At 42.9% G+C, this 14,270-nt stretch overlaps 1 protein-coding gene across 1 annotated transcript in view; it reads right to left on the bottom strand.

The window, feature by feature from the left end:
• The window catches only part of CASTOR2 (cytosolic arginine sensor for mTORC1 subunit 2), a 223,095-nt gene that overhangs the window by 89,815 nt on the left and 119,010 nt on the right, over positions 1-14,270 (bottom strand). The window contains exon 2 of the mRNA XM_029613087.1: positions 12,018-12,088. Within this exon, the coding sequence (XP_029468947.1) occupies positions 12,018-12,088 (71 nt within the window). The remainder of the gene's footprint in view (positions 1-12,017; positions 12,089-14,270) is intronic.

The raw sequence follows: 14,270 nt of genomic DNA on the forward strand, positions 1-14,270 counted from the left end.
CTTGTGAGCGTGGTCTGTCAGGTGTGTCACGAAGGGGAAATATGTTGAGAACCACTGCTCTGGGGTCCGCAGGCATGTTGGGAAAAAGTAAAACCTTAATAAGGGGGTCACCAAAAATAGAGACAGGAAGGGCGGAACAACATCTTCCTCCTCCAGAACCAAAAGGTTTTAAAAAAGACATTGTAAGGGTAGGCTTAGGCACCCTTTTCTAAACTCACATGCCCAAGCATCATCCTTAGAGGCCCAAGAGTCCTTTCCTAAGAAAACGAAACAGGAGCCAGCAGTGACACTCTGTCCCCACAAGGGATGACTAACGGTCCAGGGGTTTCTATTCCCTGGGGACTCACCATTCCTGCCTCCCACATGGGGAGAGCTACAAAGCACGATTTTACTACTCCTGCTCCCCTTGTGACAAATGGAACAATCCTCTTTAACAGAGATCTTTTAGGCTCTCTACATATATGTGTATTACATGGATCTTGCGTGATATAAATATTTATATTTATATATATATGCAAAAGGGTCTCTCATGGGTGTCTGTATTTTATCTACACACACACACACACACACACACGAAAGACCCTTTTGCATTTAGAAATGTCAAAAATAAATTGAGTGGAAAATGTCTTTCAACTAATGGTGCGAGAAATATACTGCAAAGGCTGTTTTCTGCCCTTGGTTTTAACAGCATCTAAAGCATTAATGACCTGAGCCACCCGAAGAATCACATGCGCTAATATCACACTTCACTTGCACCTATTTGTTTCATAAAGATAATGAACCGCATCAGCAGGACTCGAAGGCCGGTTTCACAGGCAACCACCTTGGACTAAGAAGAGCTGTGGGTAGGGGTCGCTGAAGCAGATTACCAACTTCTTTCCTGCTCCCCGTCAGACATGCTGAAGGAGGGCTGAAAAAACAACTTTATTCCACACCCTCTTTTCCATTTCAGCGTACAAAGAAGAAGATTGGAAACTTGACATTTAAATGGATATGTTCCATTTGAAATTTTCCATCAGGTTCAACATAGAAACGATAGGACGAACAGACAGCGTAAAACTGATAAGGAGCATTTATATTTTAAAACTGAAACTAAGGCTTTTGTGTTTTTGGAAAAGTTATTGGTTTTTTTTTTATTTAATGTATCGGTTAAATTAATGTTGGTATGGCAGATACATGTAATAGGATTAGCAGTATGAGTATTACAGAATATCGCAGCTGTATTGAGAGTCAACGGTTGGAAGCTTCAATGGTCCAAAACTGATTGGACTGGTTACATAAAGTGGGGGATTTGTGCTTTATTGTACTGGAACAACTAAAGACTAAGATAAGAGGTGGACATTTGGGAGTTAACTTTGTTGAGGGCAGAACAGCAATGTATTTATATATTGAACTCTGTACATCTAAATGGTTTGATGAGTGGCACACCTTTCTGAACTCATGGGACGTGTGAACAGCCAACCTAGTAAGGGACTGATGGAGACTTGCCACACAGTTAAAGAGAAGAAGTGTTGGAATGGATTCTCTCACAATACACATTACATTCACGAGGCTGGTGGATTTGAACCACAGGTCTTCCACAATTAGATCTGATCATGCTACAGTTGTGTTGACTTGGTTGGCTCATTTCGTCCACATGATATCTTTGAGTTGGGTTGGAGAAAGAATGGGCCTTTTTCAATAGTGACTGATTGTTACTAATGATGGTTTGTCTGTCATACTGAAGAAATAAAGTAATGTAGAATGGACTTACAGAAGCCAATGTTCTTCCATGTTTTTCTTTATTCCAATTCAATTCCACAAGAGACTACCAGCATCCTTTTTCCCCCATCACCCTCCAATCTCCTTTAACAGCTTTTATGGCCTGGCTCATCTGCTCTCCTCTAATTTCCCATGAGTTACTACCAAGTGTTAACATAGACCATATGAGCTTAATTAGTCATTCCCAGTCAGGTAGGATAGCAAAGACCGTAAAGTAACTATCAGCAGGGGACATGACAGTAAGCAGTGCTGTTCACATTAAAAGGTAGGAGTACAGTTTAAAAGCCTAACAGCAAAATTTGGATTTGCTGTGATTTGGTGGGCAAACCTTGCTAATCTTACTCCTGTAATCTTTGCACAAGGAATATATTAGCTCTGAATTCATTTTAATCAGTAAGGGAGCTGATGTAATGAAGCGATTTATTTCTCAAAAATATAAACTGTGTTTTCCAGCTAAATTAATTAGAAATCGAGAAACTAGCTCTTGGTCTCTCTTACTATTTGTCATAGGCCTAGCCTAGGAATTTGGTGCCTCTTCGGAAATGTAATGTAATGTAATCTGAGGCTGTGAAGGGCAGAATTAACACCTCACACACCCCATAGTCCACTCTTCCATGTCTTCCCTCCTGCCAGCATGAGAAGAGCAGCTTTTCTTACCAGCATCTGTCTCCCTCTCTGCTGGTTTTAATCTGAAGTCCAAACATGGTATTGATGGGTCCTGCATGATTCACATTTCAGAATGAAACTGGCAGGTAAGATGTCTTGCATCCTTGCTGCCAGGAGGAAGGGAAGGAAAAAAAAGGTTTGTGCTGATGTGCCCCCTCTAAAAACCTTTTTTTTAACCACAGACTCCCCATTTAATATGATCATTGATTTATTCATAATCTTTTAAATGTATTTATTTAAAAATGTATATTCTTGCTCTATCCAGTGTACCCTTTTCTAAGCAGATTCCATAAAAATAAATATAACTAATTAAAACATACACAATATAACAGCACAGACAAACATAAAACATAAATAAATCAAAGTAATAATCGCATAATCATGACACGGCTTAAGTGCACTCATTTTTATGAAAAAGCTTCAATGAAGAGCACCGCCTTTTTTCTTCTTCCAAAAAACACCCACGACCACAGAAAAAAACATAATTCATTAGGAAGGGCATTCCAAAAAATTGTCCCAATTAGAGAAAAAGCCTGAGAATGGGTGATTTTAAATCCTTCCTTTTAAAAAATTGGAATGACAAACAAATTAGCCTCACACCTGTCTCTTAGGCAATCCAATATAAAAGGAATTGTAACAGTGATTAAAGTCAAGACAAATGTTTGAAGCACCATCTGAAAATTGCTTCTGGACAAAATACCCTTTAAAGGACGGGCTTTCCAAAGTTTAGAAAACCCGCTTTAACCAACAATTTAAATTGTGGCTCAAAAACAAAGCAACTATCAATCTGTACCCCTAAATCTTTGACCACATTCAAAAAATGGATGGTAAACCCTTCAATGATCAATGATAGACTCATAACACAGTTTAAAGACCTTGAAATATAATTGGCGTCAGTCTTAGCAAAATTTAATGCTAAGTCATTCACATTTATCCATTTGTTTGCTACCTTCATACATGATTGCCCCTGGACAGGGGTAAATTCCTAAGAATCTGTGATTGGGAATAATAATTGTAAATCATCAACAAACTTTGAAAAAAAAACCCATACCCAGGATTGTCAACAGCTTACATAGAGGTTGTAAATACATAATTAACAAAACATATGAGAGTGTTGAACCCTGGGGAACCCCCAAAGACACTGCTTTCCATGAAGATTGACAATGACCAATTCAACATACTACCATCAACTCTCATCTCAGCCATTCTCGCCAAGATCCTTGCATGAAATATCATGTCAAAGGCAGAGGAAACGTCAAGCAGCAATAATACCACACAACACTTCTGATTCAACTGTTGTAAAAGGAAGTCAGAAATGGAGAGTAACAAGGACTCTATACCAGTCCAGTTTGAAATTAACTCTGATGGAGGGCTTAGGATCTTATTCTCCTCTAAAAAAAATCTTCAAATTGGGAAAGAACCAATTTCTCTAAAATCTTCCCAGTTGTAGGGAGATTGGAAACGGGGTGCTAGCTGGAATATTCTGATAAAGAAAGTGACTAGTGTTTTTTTTTTTTGGTTTTTTTTTTAAGGACAGGCTACACAACAGATCACTTTAAAAGATCAGGAAGTATCCCTTCATTCTCTAATTTTGTAAGGACTTTGATAGATGAGGATCCTAGACCAGAGGTTCCCATACTTGTCAGGGAGGACCCTCAGACATGTATATACGTGAGATGAAATCTGCATGCCATGGAGGCAGTGCATGCAAATCTATCTCATGTTATATTAATTGTGGATATCCTGAAAACCTGACTGGCTGGGGGGACCTCCAGGATAGGTTTGGGAAACTCTGCCCTAGACTACATACCCAGAATGGGCAAGGGTCCAAGGGGCAAAAAGAGGACGTCGCTTGCCTTACAACAGTAGCAACCTCAGATTGTGTAATCTCTGAAAAAGTGACCCAAATCACAGGAGGCTGCTCTAGAGAGAAGGCAGCATCCAACTGTCTTGTCCCACCCAAGTCAGTCTGTAAATCACACCTTTTTCTATACAAAAAAAAAAAAATCAGCAAAACCACCCCAGACAAAATTATCAAATGGAGGGTCAAACTGCTGGTTAACTAGCCCAAACACCACACGGAGCCAATTCAAGAAGCCCTGGAGTCGCTGAAGATAGTCTTCTTTATGTGCCTTCTCCGACTCGCATTTCTACCTAGCACGTCTAGCCTGAGAGTCCAGCTTTGGCTGCATCATAGTTTACCTGCCCAGGTTTATCCAGTGGCACAGGCGCTCCTAGGCACTTATCTTCTCTGCCCAAGGGGGAATCCAGGCCTGGCTAACTGCCTGCTAAGGAGGAGCCCTGCGAGGAATGGTGAGGGTGCTGCTACCTCCCTAAACTGCCCAGCAGAGGGCGAGAGAGCAGCTGGAAGAAAGCCCCAGAATTCTGGAAAGGCAGAGTTTTGAAGCCCAAAAGTTATTTCCTTCCGAACAGTGCAAATCACTAGATTGTGGTTAAATCATTTCCTTTCTCAGTTCGCTAAGCTGAAAAGTCTCTTTCAAACTGCACTGAGTACAAAGTACACTTGGGGGCCTAAGCAGCCTCCCCTTATACTAACACACTCCAAATTGGATAAATGATTTGGAAGAACTGTTGACTAGACATGTTTACTTTTACCAATGAGATTGTGTGCTAAGTGCATCGAGTATAAAAGTAACATATGGAGGGTACTGCAGTGTAATTATGTTTCCCACCCCCCCCCTCTACCTACAAGCAAACCTCCTGCTAGTATTCTGACTGCCTACCCTGCTCTGAATAATACACCCTGCAGAACTGTTTCAGGTACGCATCTAGCAGGGATGGCTGCTGTTTTAAAACAGGACCACATCAATACTTGTTCTATTGCTTTGTCTTCTTTCCCACCTGAAATGACACGAAACACCAAAATATTGTTTTTATATCACTTCAGTGCACGTTAATGTGTTTCCACACATGCCACATGCAAAATAAAGTACAACAGGCGTCTTATTAAAAAAAAAAAAAAAAAAAAAAAGGCAAAGGGCTTGCATTTTAAACCAGTTGCTTGTTAGAATTAGAAAAAGTTTCTCTAAAGCTGTGACGTATCTTTATATACTATTATCCACTACTGCGTCACAGTTTTACTGTCAGTGAAACCAATATTTTCCCACTGTAAAATAAGATCTGCTTGCCACGTTTATATCACGTGATGTCTGTAGTATTTCAGAGGAAAACCAACATTAAAAACATTTCATCACAGCTGAATAGGATGCACTCAAATATTTTGGCCAGGATCGACAGTGCTGCCACCAGGAGATGCTCGGCCTCTGGTTAAAAACGTGTATTTACCTTTGTAATGTTGCTACAAGATCATGCTCTAAATCTCTGCTCGGACTGAAAGGGAAGAAAGCACTGCAGATCCAGGCAGTACCTCCAGAGAACTGATTGATTAGCGATACAGTACAATGCATACTTTTTAGAAGCAGATGAGCTGTTTCATCTACTCAACAAATTCAATAAATGCTTTTATGAAGCAGCATTTCCTTCTGCACCCAACTCCAACACACAAACTTTTCTGAATTAAAAAATCTGGAAATATGGTGGCCAGTGAACTCTTGAATGAAATAACACAATTCTGATACGCTGCTACTTTGTCAACAAGCCACACAGGTACTCCCATCCACTAAGTGGATGACCTTGCCAATGTGGATCTGCTCCTGCCTCCTCCTGGCTAATTCCAGCACAGCAGCTGATGGCACATGGGCTCCCACAGGGTCAAAAGAGATGACAAAAGTTAAGGAGCTTACCAAGGAGCTCACCATCTTGAACCCAACAGCAACAAGAACATCCTTGCTCATTTACCCCTCCCCCCCCAGAAAAAAATTACACTTAAGGTGGTTCATGAGCCAGCAGCACCAACTCCTGCCACTGGGCTGAAGATGTGCTCAACCGAGGAACGGGATTTTCACAAGCTCCCAGTTGCTCAGCTTATTCTGCTCTTTGCAAGCCTTAAGCTTGTGAAATGAGGGCATGGCATGGCATCACCAGGCTCAGGCTTCCCCACCCAGACCAGGTTCTGGAGTCCTAGAGGCTCTGCTAAGCTGGCAGGGGAATCCCGAACTATTCTGCCTAGTGACAGGGCGTCCGATCATAAATAAGGGTGTGCTGGTTCCTTTTGTAGTCAATTTTGCTGTCTATTATTGTTTTCTATTTCATATTTCATTTTCCATTTTACTGGGCACTAAAATAATTTAGCATGCACTAAAATAGAAAAAAAAACCCCTCACAAAATGAATCCAAGTTGTTGCTTTTTTTTGTGTCATTTTAGATGGGAAACGACAAAAAAATGAAACATCACCGACATTGCCATGTCGTTTTCAAATGTCAGGACATTCCTGGATCATAAGCTGCAGCCTTCAAGTCAGATCAATCTACACTATTTGAGCTAAGAAGAAAGTTTCTAGTTTAGGAAAAGAAAGATTGATAAGCTAAGCACATTTTTATTCATTCCTCTCAAATAAATAAATAAATAAATAAATAAATAAATAAATAAATCAATCAATCAATCTATCTCTCTTCCGTCTCCTGAAGAGCAATTAGTTGTGTCAAGCAGATTGTGCCTAATGAGTGAATTTACTGTCCCAACCATAGGATTACCCTACAAGAGCTTTCTTTGAATCTGACTTACACAGTTAGGCTGGAAGATAATCAGGGGGAATTTTCAGTTCAGCCCTATAACAGCTGCAGAGCTCTCTCTCACAGCCAGAGACCTTAAACGCACAGGGCTAATATTTCTTAGCTTGAAATGTAGCCTTACGTGCGCTTCAAACACATTGAGTGAAGCGGAATGCACTCCCGATGCTTGCAAAGGGCAGTTAAGCATGGGCTGAACTGTGCCTCCAAGGGAGGAGCAAGTTAGGGTAATCAAATCATTCCCTCAATAGAACATTCTCCGTGGACAAGTTTCTGTAAGCTGAAACCACAAGGTCACAAGCGTAGCTACTGTGGACAGAAAACAGGATGCAAAACCTCAGGACTCTGAAGGATCCAAATTTCTTTCTGCCACGCTCATTGTCTGGTTTTCAGTAAGTCAATTGACCTCAGTGTTTTCAGCTTCTCTCACTCTCTGTAATCTACTCCAGGTAGGCTATTTATGGTGTAGTGAATGACGGCCTCCTTACTACTCTTGATTTATTAATTAGCTGTTTGATTAGAAGCACAGTTGCTGTCCATCACCTCCCCCACAGGGATACTGCAGACTTGTAGACACAACCATATCCATGTAAACTGCAGGTGAGCACAGGGGATTAATAGTTAACTCTCCTCAGTTCACAGGACAAGCGAGGAGAACACTGCAGGATATAACTGCAACCTGAATCAACAGCCGTCTTGACATGATGTACTGAGGAAGCCTCCAGCTGATGACTAACTCAGAGTCAGACCAGCCATAGAGGTGAAGATGAAAGGGCATGGGGAGGTGCAATGGTTTTACTGCTGGGCAATTTTATGGAATCTTTCCTCCAATTCCTTGGATTTCCAGGTCACTCCCCTTCCCTCTCCATTGTCATTTAAGATGGGGGTTCTGAGGCCAAAACCCCATGGATACCTAGGTGCAGCCCTGGCTCCTCCTTTTTAACCTCTCTCCTACTCTTCCATCAAGAGCCAGTCGTGGCAGCGACAGTGATCCAGTTGATAGGCACGATTCAGAGTTCCCACTAGAACCTGGCATATAAGTGCCACTATGCCAGCCAGTAGGTGTCACTGTTGAGCTACAACCATTATTCTCTCCCTTCCTTAGGCTCTTTGAAAGTTGCCTCCGTAGCAAGCTAAGGGGGTCATTTTCAAAGGCTTATCGCACGCAATAAGCCTCTATTGCACGCAAAAAGGCCCTTTTCGCATGCGATAGCATGCTGGGGTCAGAGTCGGGGCGGCGAGGAGGCAGACTCGGCAGTGTCTTCGCTGGCGGTGATAAAGGTTAGTAACGTTATCGTCGCCAGTAGCACGCCAAGTAGCACCACCTTTCACGGTGGCGCTATTGGGTGCGAAAGCCAGCAGCGAAAACACCGCGGTGCTGCGAAGGCTGTTGGCTTTTGCAGGCCCACCATCCCTTCACCCCCCCCCGCCCCCCGTTTTCGCTGGATTCACCATTCTGTGATAAAATGGTGAATCCAGGTCTAAGGGAGCAGGAGCTGGACCTGGATCTGGAAACTGAAGCAGAACTTCCTGCCAAGGTAGTACGTCAACAAGAACTCCATTTGCAAGCTTTATCAGTCTATTGTTTTGGTTTTCTCTTTTAATTAAGGGAAGTGTTTTTAGATCCTCCTTCAGCCTCTCCAGTGCAGTGCATCATTCAGTAGCTACAGCCAAATGTATGCAAGTTAAAAACGTCTGTGCGGAGTTTTAAGTGAATGAAGATCTACTTATGCGCCCTTCAGCCAATCTACACCTCTTCACTCCTTATTTCGTGCACATAGAACCCATCAAGATGTTAAAAAGTTGACCCTTTAATTTTTGGAACTTTGAATCTTTTACCTTCGTGATGCAATGCCAAGGGACTTTAACAAATATCTACATTTCTATCCCAGGCATTTCAGGTTTTATCTGCTTCATCCAATTTACGTAAAGCGGGGCAGGCATCAAGAGCAGGCAGGATGAATTCTATTTTCCAATGGGAATTTTAGGTGCAAAACACTAAATGTTCCCGACAGTGCGTCCATCTGTGTAATTTTTCTTCTGTACATAGATAGAAACTTGCATGCATGCTTCTCCAGTCAGTCTGAAGTTGAGGGTCTAAGTTTCCTTGCTTGCCCAAATGGAAACATGACAGGAATGGAGAACAAAATGGAGTAGCGGGTGACCCGATCAGGTGGCTGGCAAGAGCAACTCAGTCACCACCTCCCTCCTCCACCCCCAAACCAGATGAAGAAATTCAGGAGGAGCTTAGGGACCAGAGCAGTGGCATGAAGTGCGCGCACTTAGGGGTAGATTTTTTTTAAAAATCCGTGCACGCACACACACACATGGACGTGCAATTTTACAATGTATGCAAACAATAGCACTGTCCCGGCCTGACCCCCCGCCCTGTCCTTCCCTGCCCCCCCCAGACCGCCCCTTTTTTAGGCCCTGGCACTTATTTGCGTCCCGGGGTTTACATGTATGGACGGGCCCGTTTGAAAATTGGCCCGGCGCATGTAAGGCCCGGGATTTACGCATGCCAGAGTTTTAAAATCCGGCCGTTACAGAGAAAGAAGTGTACTCATCATATATTCCTGCCACCCCCTCCCTCAAAATTAATTATCGGGGGAGAAGGGAGCCATGGAAGTACATGGTGACTGCTTTGCATCTCTGGTTGGTAAGTGCTGGAACTAAAGAACGCTTTTGGAAAATTTAGGGATGAATTTTCAATGGATTGAGGCTTCTATCTTTTGGAGTTAGCATCCTAAACTGGCTCTTTTGAATATTCACTAGGCCCGAATTCATAAATTTATACTCCTATAGGGGTGGAGTTAGCACTGATATTCAAAACTAGGCACTTAATTTAGACTCCTAAATCTAAGAAGGTGAAAACGGGCCTAAATTTAAGAATTATGCCTTTTTTTTTTATATCGTCCCCTTTACGTACTCCAAGAGGTAGACCTTTCTAATCTTGTTTTTTTATTTTTATTTTTTGAGAAATCACGTAGTGTTTGGTACAGAGAGCTGTCATGAGGAGGGTTATTTGACGTACCATTGTTAACCAAAGAACAGAGACCTTATATCAGAGAACTACAAAAACAAAAAAACGTTGAATGGGGTGCTCCATAGCCAAGATCTTACTATTATCACATCTGCCTCTACTGAACTTCCCAGTAATCCTGAAAAATATATGCCATGTCGCTGCATTCATATAGAATTATTTAAAAAAAAACAAAAAAAAAAAAACTAACAGCGAAAGGGATAAATTGTTATGGGGCAATTTGCAAACTGCCTGCAAGGAGCAATGCAGACACTTTTTACATGCAGACTTTGCACAGTAAAACCTACACGAGCGCTGTTGCTTCATAAAATACCGTGCCTGCTTTTTCTGTGGGGGTACCTTTTTCATGGAAATGAATGCACAGAGAGTTGAAAATGCAACCCATGCATGTCATCTGCCTTCCTCTCCCCCACCCCCAACCTAAAAAATGCCTCCTCTTAATGCGGCTAAATGCGTGCAAGCTATAAAACCCCCTTCCCCCCACTGGGTTAAGGATGGGCAATTTTATGACAGCCCGGCTGGTATTTACTTGGGTAAATGGCTTTGGAAAATTGCCCTCTCTATGGGAGGACACACCGGGGTCACCAGAAACACTCTTTTCATTAATTTTTCTGTCTCCTATGAAGGGAGGCCGGCAGTCGTCCCGCCTTCATGGCAGGGGTGGGGAGAGGAGAGGAGAAGGGCCCCAGCCTCCAGGCCACAGCGGAGCAGATCCTGCACTGCAAACCGAGCCTCCGAGCAACATGCTAACTCAGCATCTATTGCAACTTCACAGGTTATCCCCCCACCCCCCAAATTTTTTTTTTCCTGGGATTCTCAAATCCTCCAATGGCATCGCTTCCACTTATGCACATAGTTTCCAATCCACGCTTAGGTTGGCGGGCCCCACCGTTTTGAACTGTTGCATCCCACACACGTCGCTTCTGTACAGCTTCAGTTGTATGCAAAGAATCTGCTAAATCCACAGCATCTAATTGCTACCGCTTTACAACTGCTATAAAAGCAAAACTTTCTGCTGTTATCCTCACAGTAAGTATGAATTCAAGGGCTAATTGCTCTCAATTTACTGCTCATAAACCCCCCACTTTAGACCTAATCTGCTTAAGAGGGTTTGCAAAGTAAAACAAACTAATGACTTAGAAAAGAGAAACATTTAATTAAATATCTATCAACGAACCATATTCCAGATGCCCTGTGTGCCATTTCAGATGTGTGCACTTTTTCCTTCGGAGCGCAAGCAAGTGCACACTACAGAAGTGAGACCCATGTGAATGAGCGAGGATAATCATATCAACACTGCCGATTCCTTTATTTCTAACACTAAGGAAGGCCTGGTGTGTTGAATTTATTTTTTTACTTCTTTTTTTTTTTTGGCTCCTGGCATCAAAATGATTCATGCCCCATCTGTGAAATGTTTCTCTTTGACAATATTGCAGGGGAAACAGTCTGGTTCGCAGATCAAAGCCTCAGCTTCAGTGCCGGCTTCCGATATATTTCCAGGCACAGAAACACTGGATAAACAAGGAGGGAGGGCCCTTAAACAGCCCCCAAAAGCTTTCATGTTCATTTTGATTTTTTTTCTAAATTATTATTTGTACAGAGGTCCCGTTTCCCCCCCCCCCTTTTTTTTTTTTTTAATTGTAAAACCTTGCCTTTAGGCACTAGACCTTGCAGGGGACAGGAGTTTGGTTCCCCTTCGGATCCCAGTTCACCTGCACCCTGGGCCTGGCTGCTGGCATCATTAAGCAGTCGTTAGCGTAATTCGAGTCATCAGCCTCCCCCTACCCAAGCGCTCTGGTTCATTTTTTTTCTTTCCAGCAAGTCAGACATTTTTTCCATATGGGCCCACGTCAGGATCACAGAGTTCCCCTCCCCCACTCACCCGGCTGGGTCTTACCTAGAAATCCCTCTTCATCCACAATGATGGTATAATCCTCTGGAGTCTCCGTCAGACTGAAGAATTTACACCTGCCCAGGAGAGAGGGAGAGGAACCGGAGAATTATTACTCACTCACAGACCAGGTTCTGGTTCCAGGCTTATTGTGGAAAGGTTCATGCTTAGACAGTAAGACGGCAGAGTGGCACGTCACAAGAGGAACAGGTAAACGTCTGATCTGCTTAAATGGAGAATTAGGATTCATGCTAAATAACTGAAATACCCAATACCCCTACAGGGAAAACAGATACAACAGTGCTAAAAAAAAATAAAAAAAAAAATAAATATTTAAGCAAAACACCACCTATTCATGGCAAAACACAAATCTGCCACAGGTAAAATGGAAAAAGGAGAAGAGGACGAGGGAGCCTATCCAAAACCATCATCACAGGAAGAAGTAACAGGGTCAAGACAGAGAATATTGACAGCGGGTGAGGACTACAAATCTCGTCTAGTCTGTTTAACAATCGGAATAATATTCTTGCCCAAGTATGAATGAACCCTCAAAGAACCCAACATAAATAGCGAGCCCCCTCCTTCTATTTCATTTGCCACTCTTCTCTTCTATTTCAAGGTTTCTTTCTGACGTCTCCCTACACCATTCCTTGATTCTCCCAGGTCGCAGGAAAGCGAGCCCCTGCACGCTCTCAGCCTTGGAAATGAAATTTTCACTAGATTTATAGATTTATCATGAAACGATAGCAAAATAGCCTATTACTCACCAAAACTTAAAGACCAATATTATTTGTTTAATGAGCTGCTACTTTCATGACACAACTGGTGGTTGGGGGGGGGGGGGGAAGAGATTAGATAATGTAATTTACTGTTTGCATGCCTCTAGCACAAATTAGTTCGCAGCTTGTGCTCAGCGAGAGCTGCGTCACTCCATGCCTTCCTCCCACCCACTCACCCCCTTCTCCAGCCCATCGTGGGCACATTTCCTTTCTGGCTCACTCGCCGGGCTGAGGACTTGCACCGCTCAGTGACATATGTTGTCGTCTTATTTTGGCTGCAGCACGTGAAACAGAATTCAGTTTTATTCTTAGCAAAGGGGAGGGAGGAGAAAGGGCCCTCTCTCTTGCACTTTAAAAGCCAAATGAAAGACACAGGCCGAATTTGCATCAGATTATATAAAGCTGGCACCGATGCGTCCTGCAGGTCTGTATGCCACTTCAGCACCACAACAGGTTCTGTTATCATTTCTAATACAACCAGTTGTGGTGCCAAAGTTTGGGACAATTCTTCAGTCCATCAAATTTGCATTTTGCAGAGCATTAGGGCACTAAATTCCCCCACCCAGTCATAAGCCGTGCCCGGAAATTAGCGTCAAGAAAATGATGCATCTATTTCCTGCTACCTTTCTGCAAGCCACCAGAAGCTAAGCTCATTCCAACACACATTTTAAATGGGGGAGAGGGGATGGAGATTGGGGTGGAGGGGGCAGATGGAACGGAAGAGCCAATGAGGAAGTTTCATGAGGATATGAAGAGTCGTTGTTCAAGGGCTTCGTAAGGAAATTTGCCTCCATAGTGAAGCAAGCGTCCCTATGCCGCCGTCACCACCATCACTGTGCTTAACAGGAGATTATGAGGAAGATACCCATAAGTGAACTTCCAAGTAAGTTAGCTGGATAGGACTTAGCCAGCTAACGCACAAGGGATATTCAAGCAGCACAGCTATACTGCTGAATATCCCCGGTTAAGTCGCTAGTTAGCCACATAAGTCTTATCCGGCTAACTTTAGACCTGCTATCGAGCAGATCTAACCTATCCAGTTAACTTCTAACTCCTCTCTGATCTGCCCACAAGCTATCCAGCAAATTACTTAGGTGAACAGATATTCAGCAGCTGGGCATAATCCCGAGAGGATTGCGAGAAATTGCCAGAGGACCATGCAAAACTGAGAGATTGGGCATGCAAATAGCAAATGAAATTTAATATGGGGGAAGGGCTTGAGGGCAGTTTCCAAGGACTTGCCTTGTTCCAGCTCCGAGCCTCCTGCTGACATCATCCTGAGAGGCTCGAGGGAACAAAAAGCAGCACGCCGAAGACGCAAGCCTAAAGGGCGCTCCCCGTATGCAAGTTTCCTTTTCTGATTCCTCAAGTTTATTTCTTATTTTTTTCTAATATCCAATGGGCAAGAAGAGAAAAGGAAGCATTAGGGTTTCCCCATCTATTCCCTCTGCAGTCTCTCCTATTCCCCAAAGGACTTTGT

The sequence above is a fragment of the Rhinatrema bivittatum genome, chromosome 8 (genome assembly GCF_901001135.1).
Source record: "Rhinatrema bivittatum chromosome 8, aRhiBiv1.1, whole genome shotgun sequence".
Classification (NCBI taxonomy): domain Eukaryota; kingdom Metazoa; phylum Chordata; class Amphibia; order Gymnophiona; family Rhinatrematidae; genus Rhinatrema; species Rhinatrema bivittatum.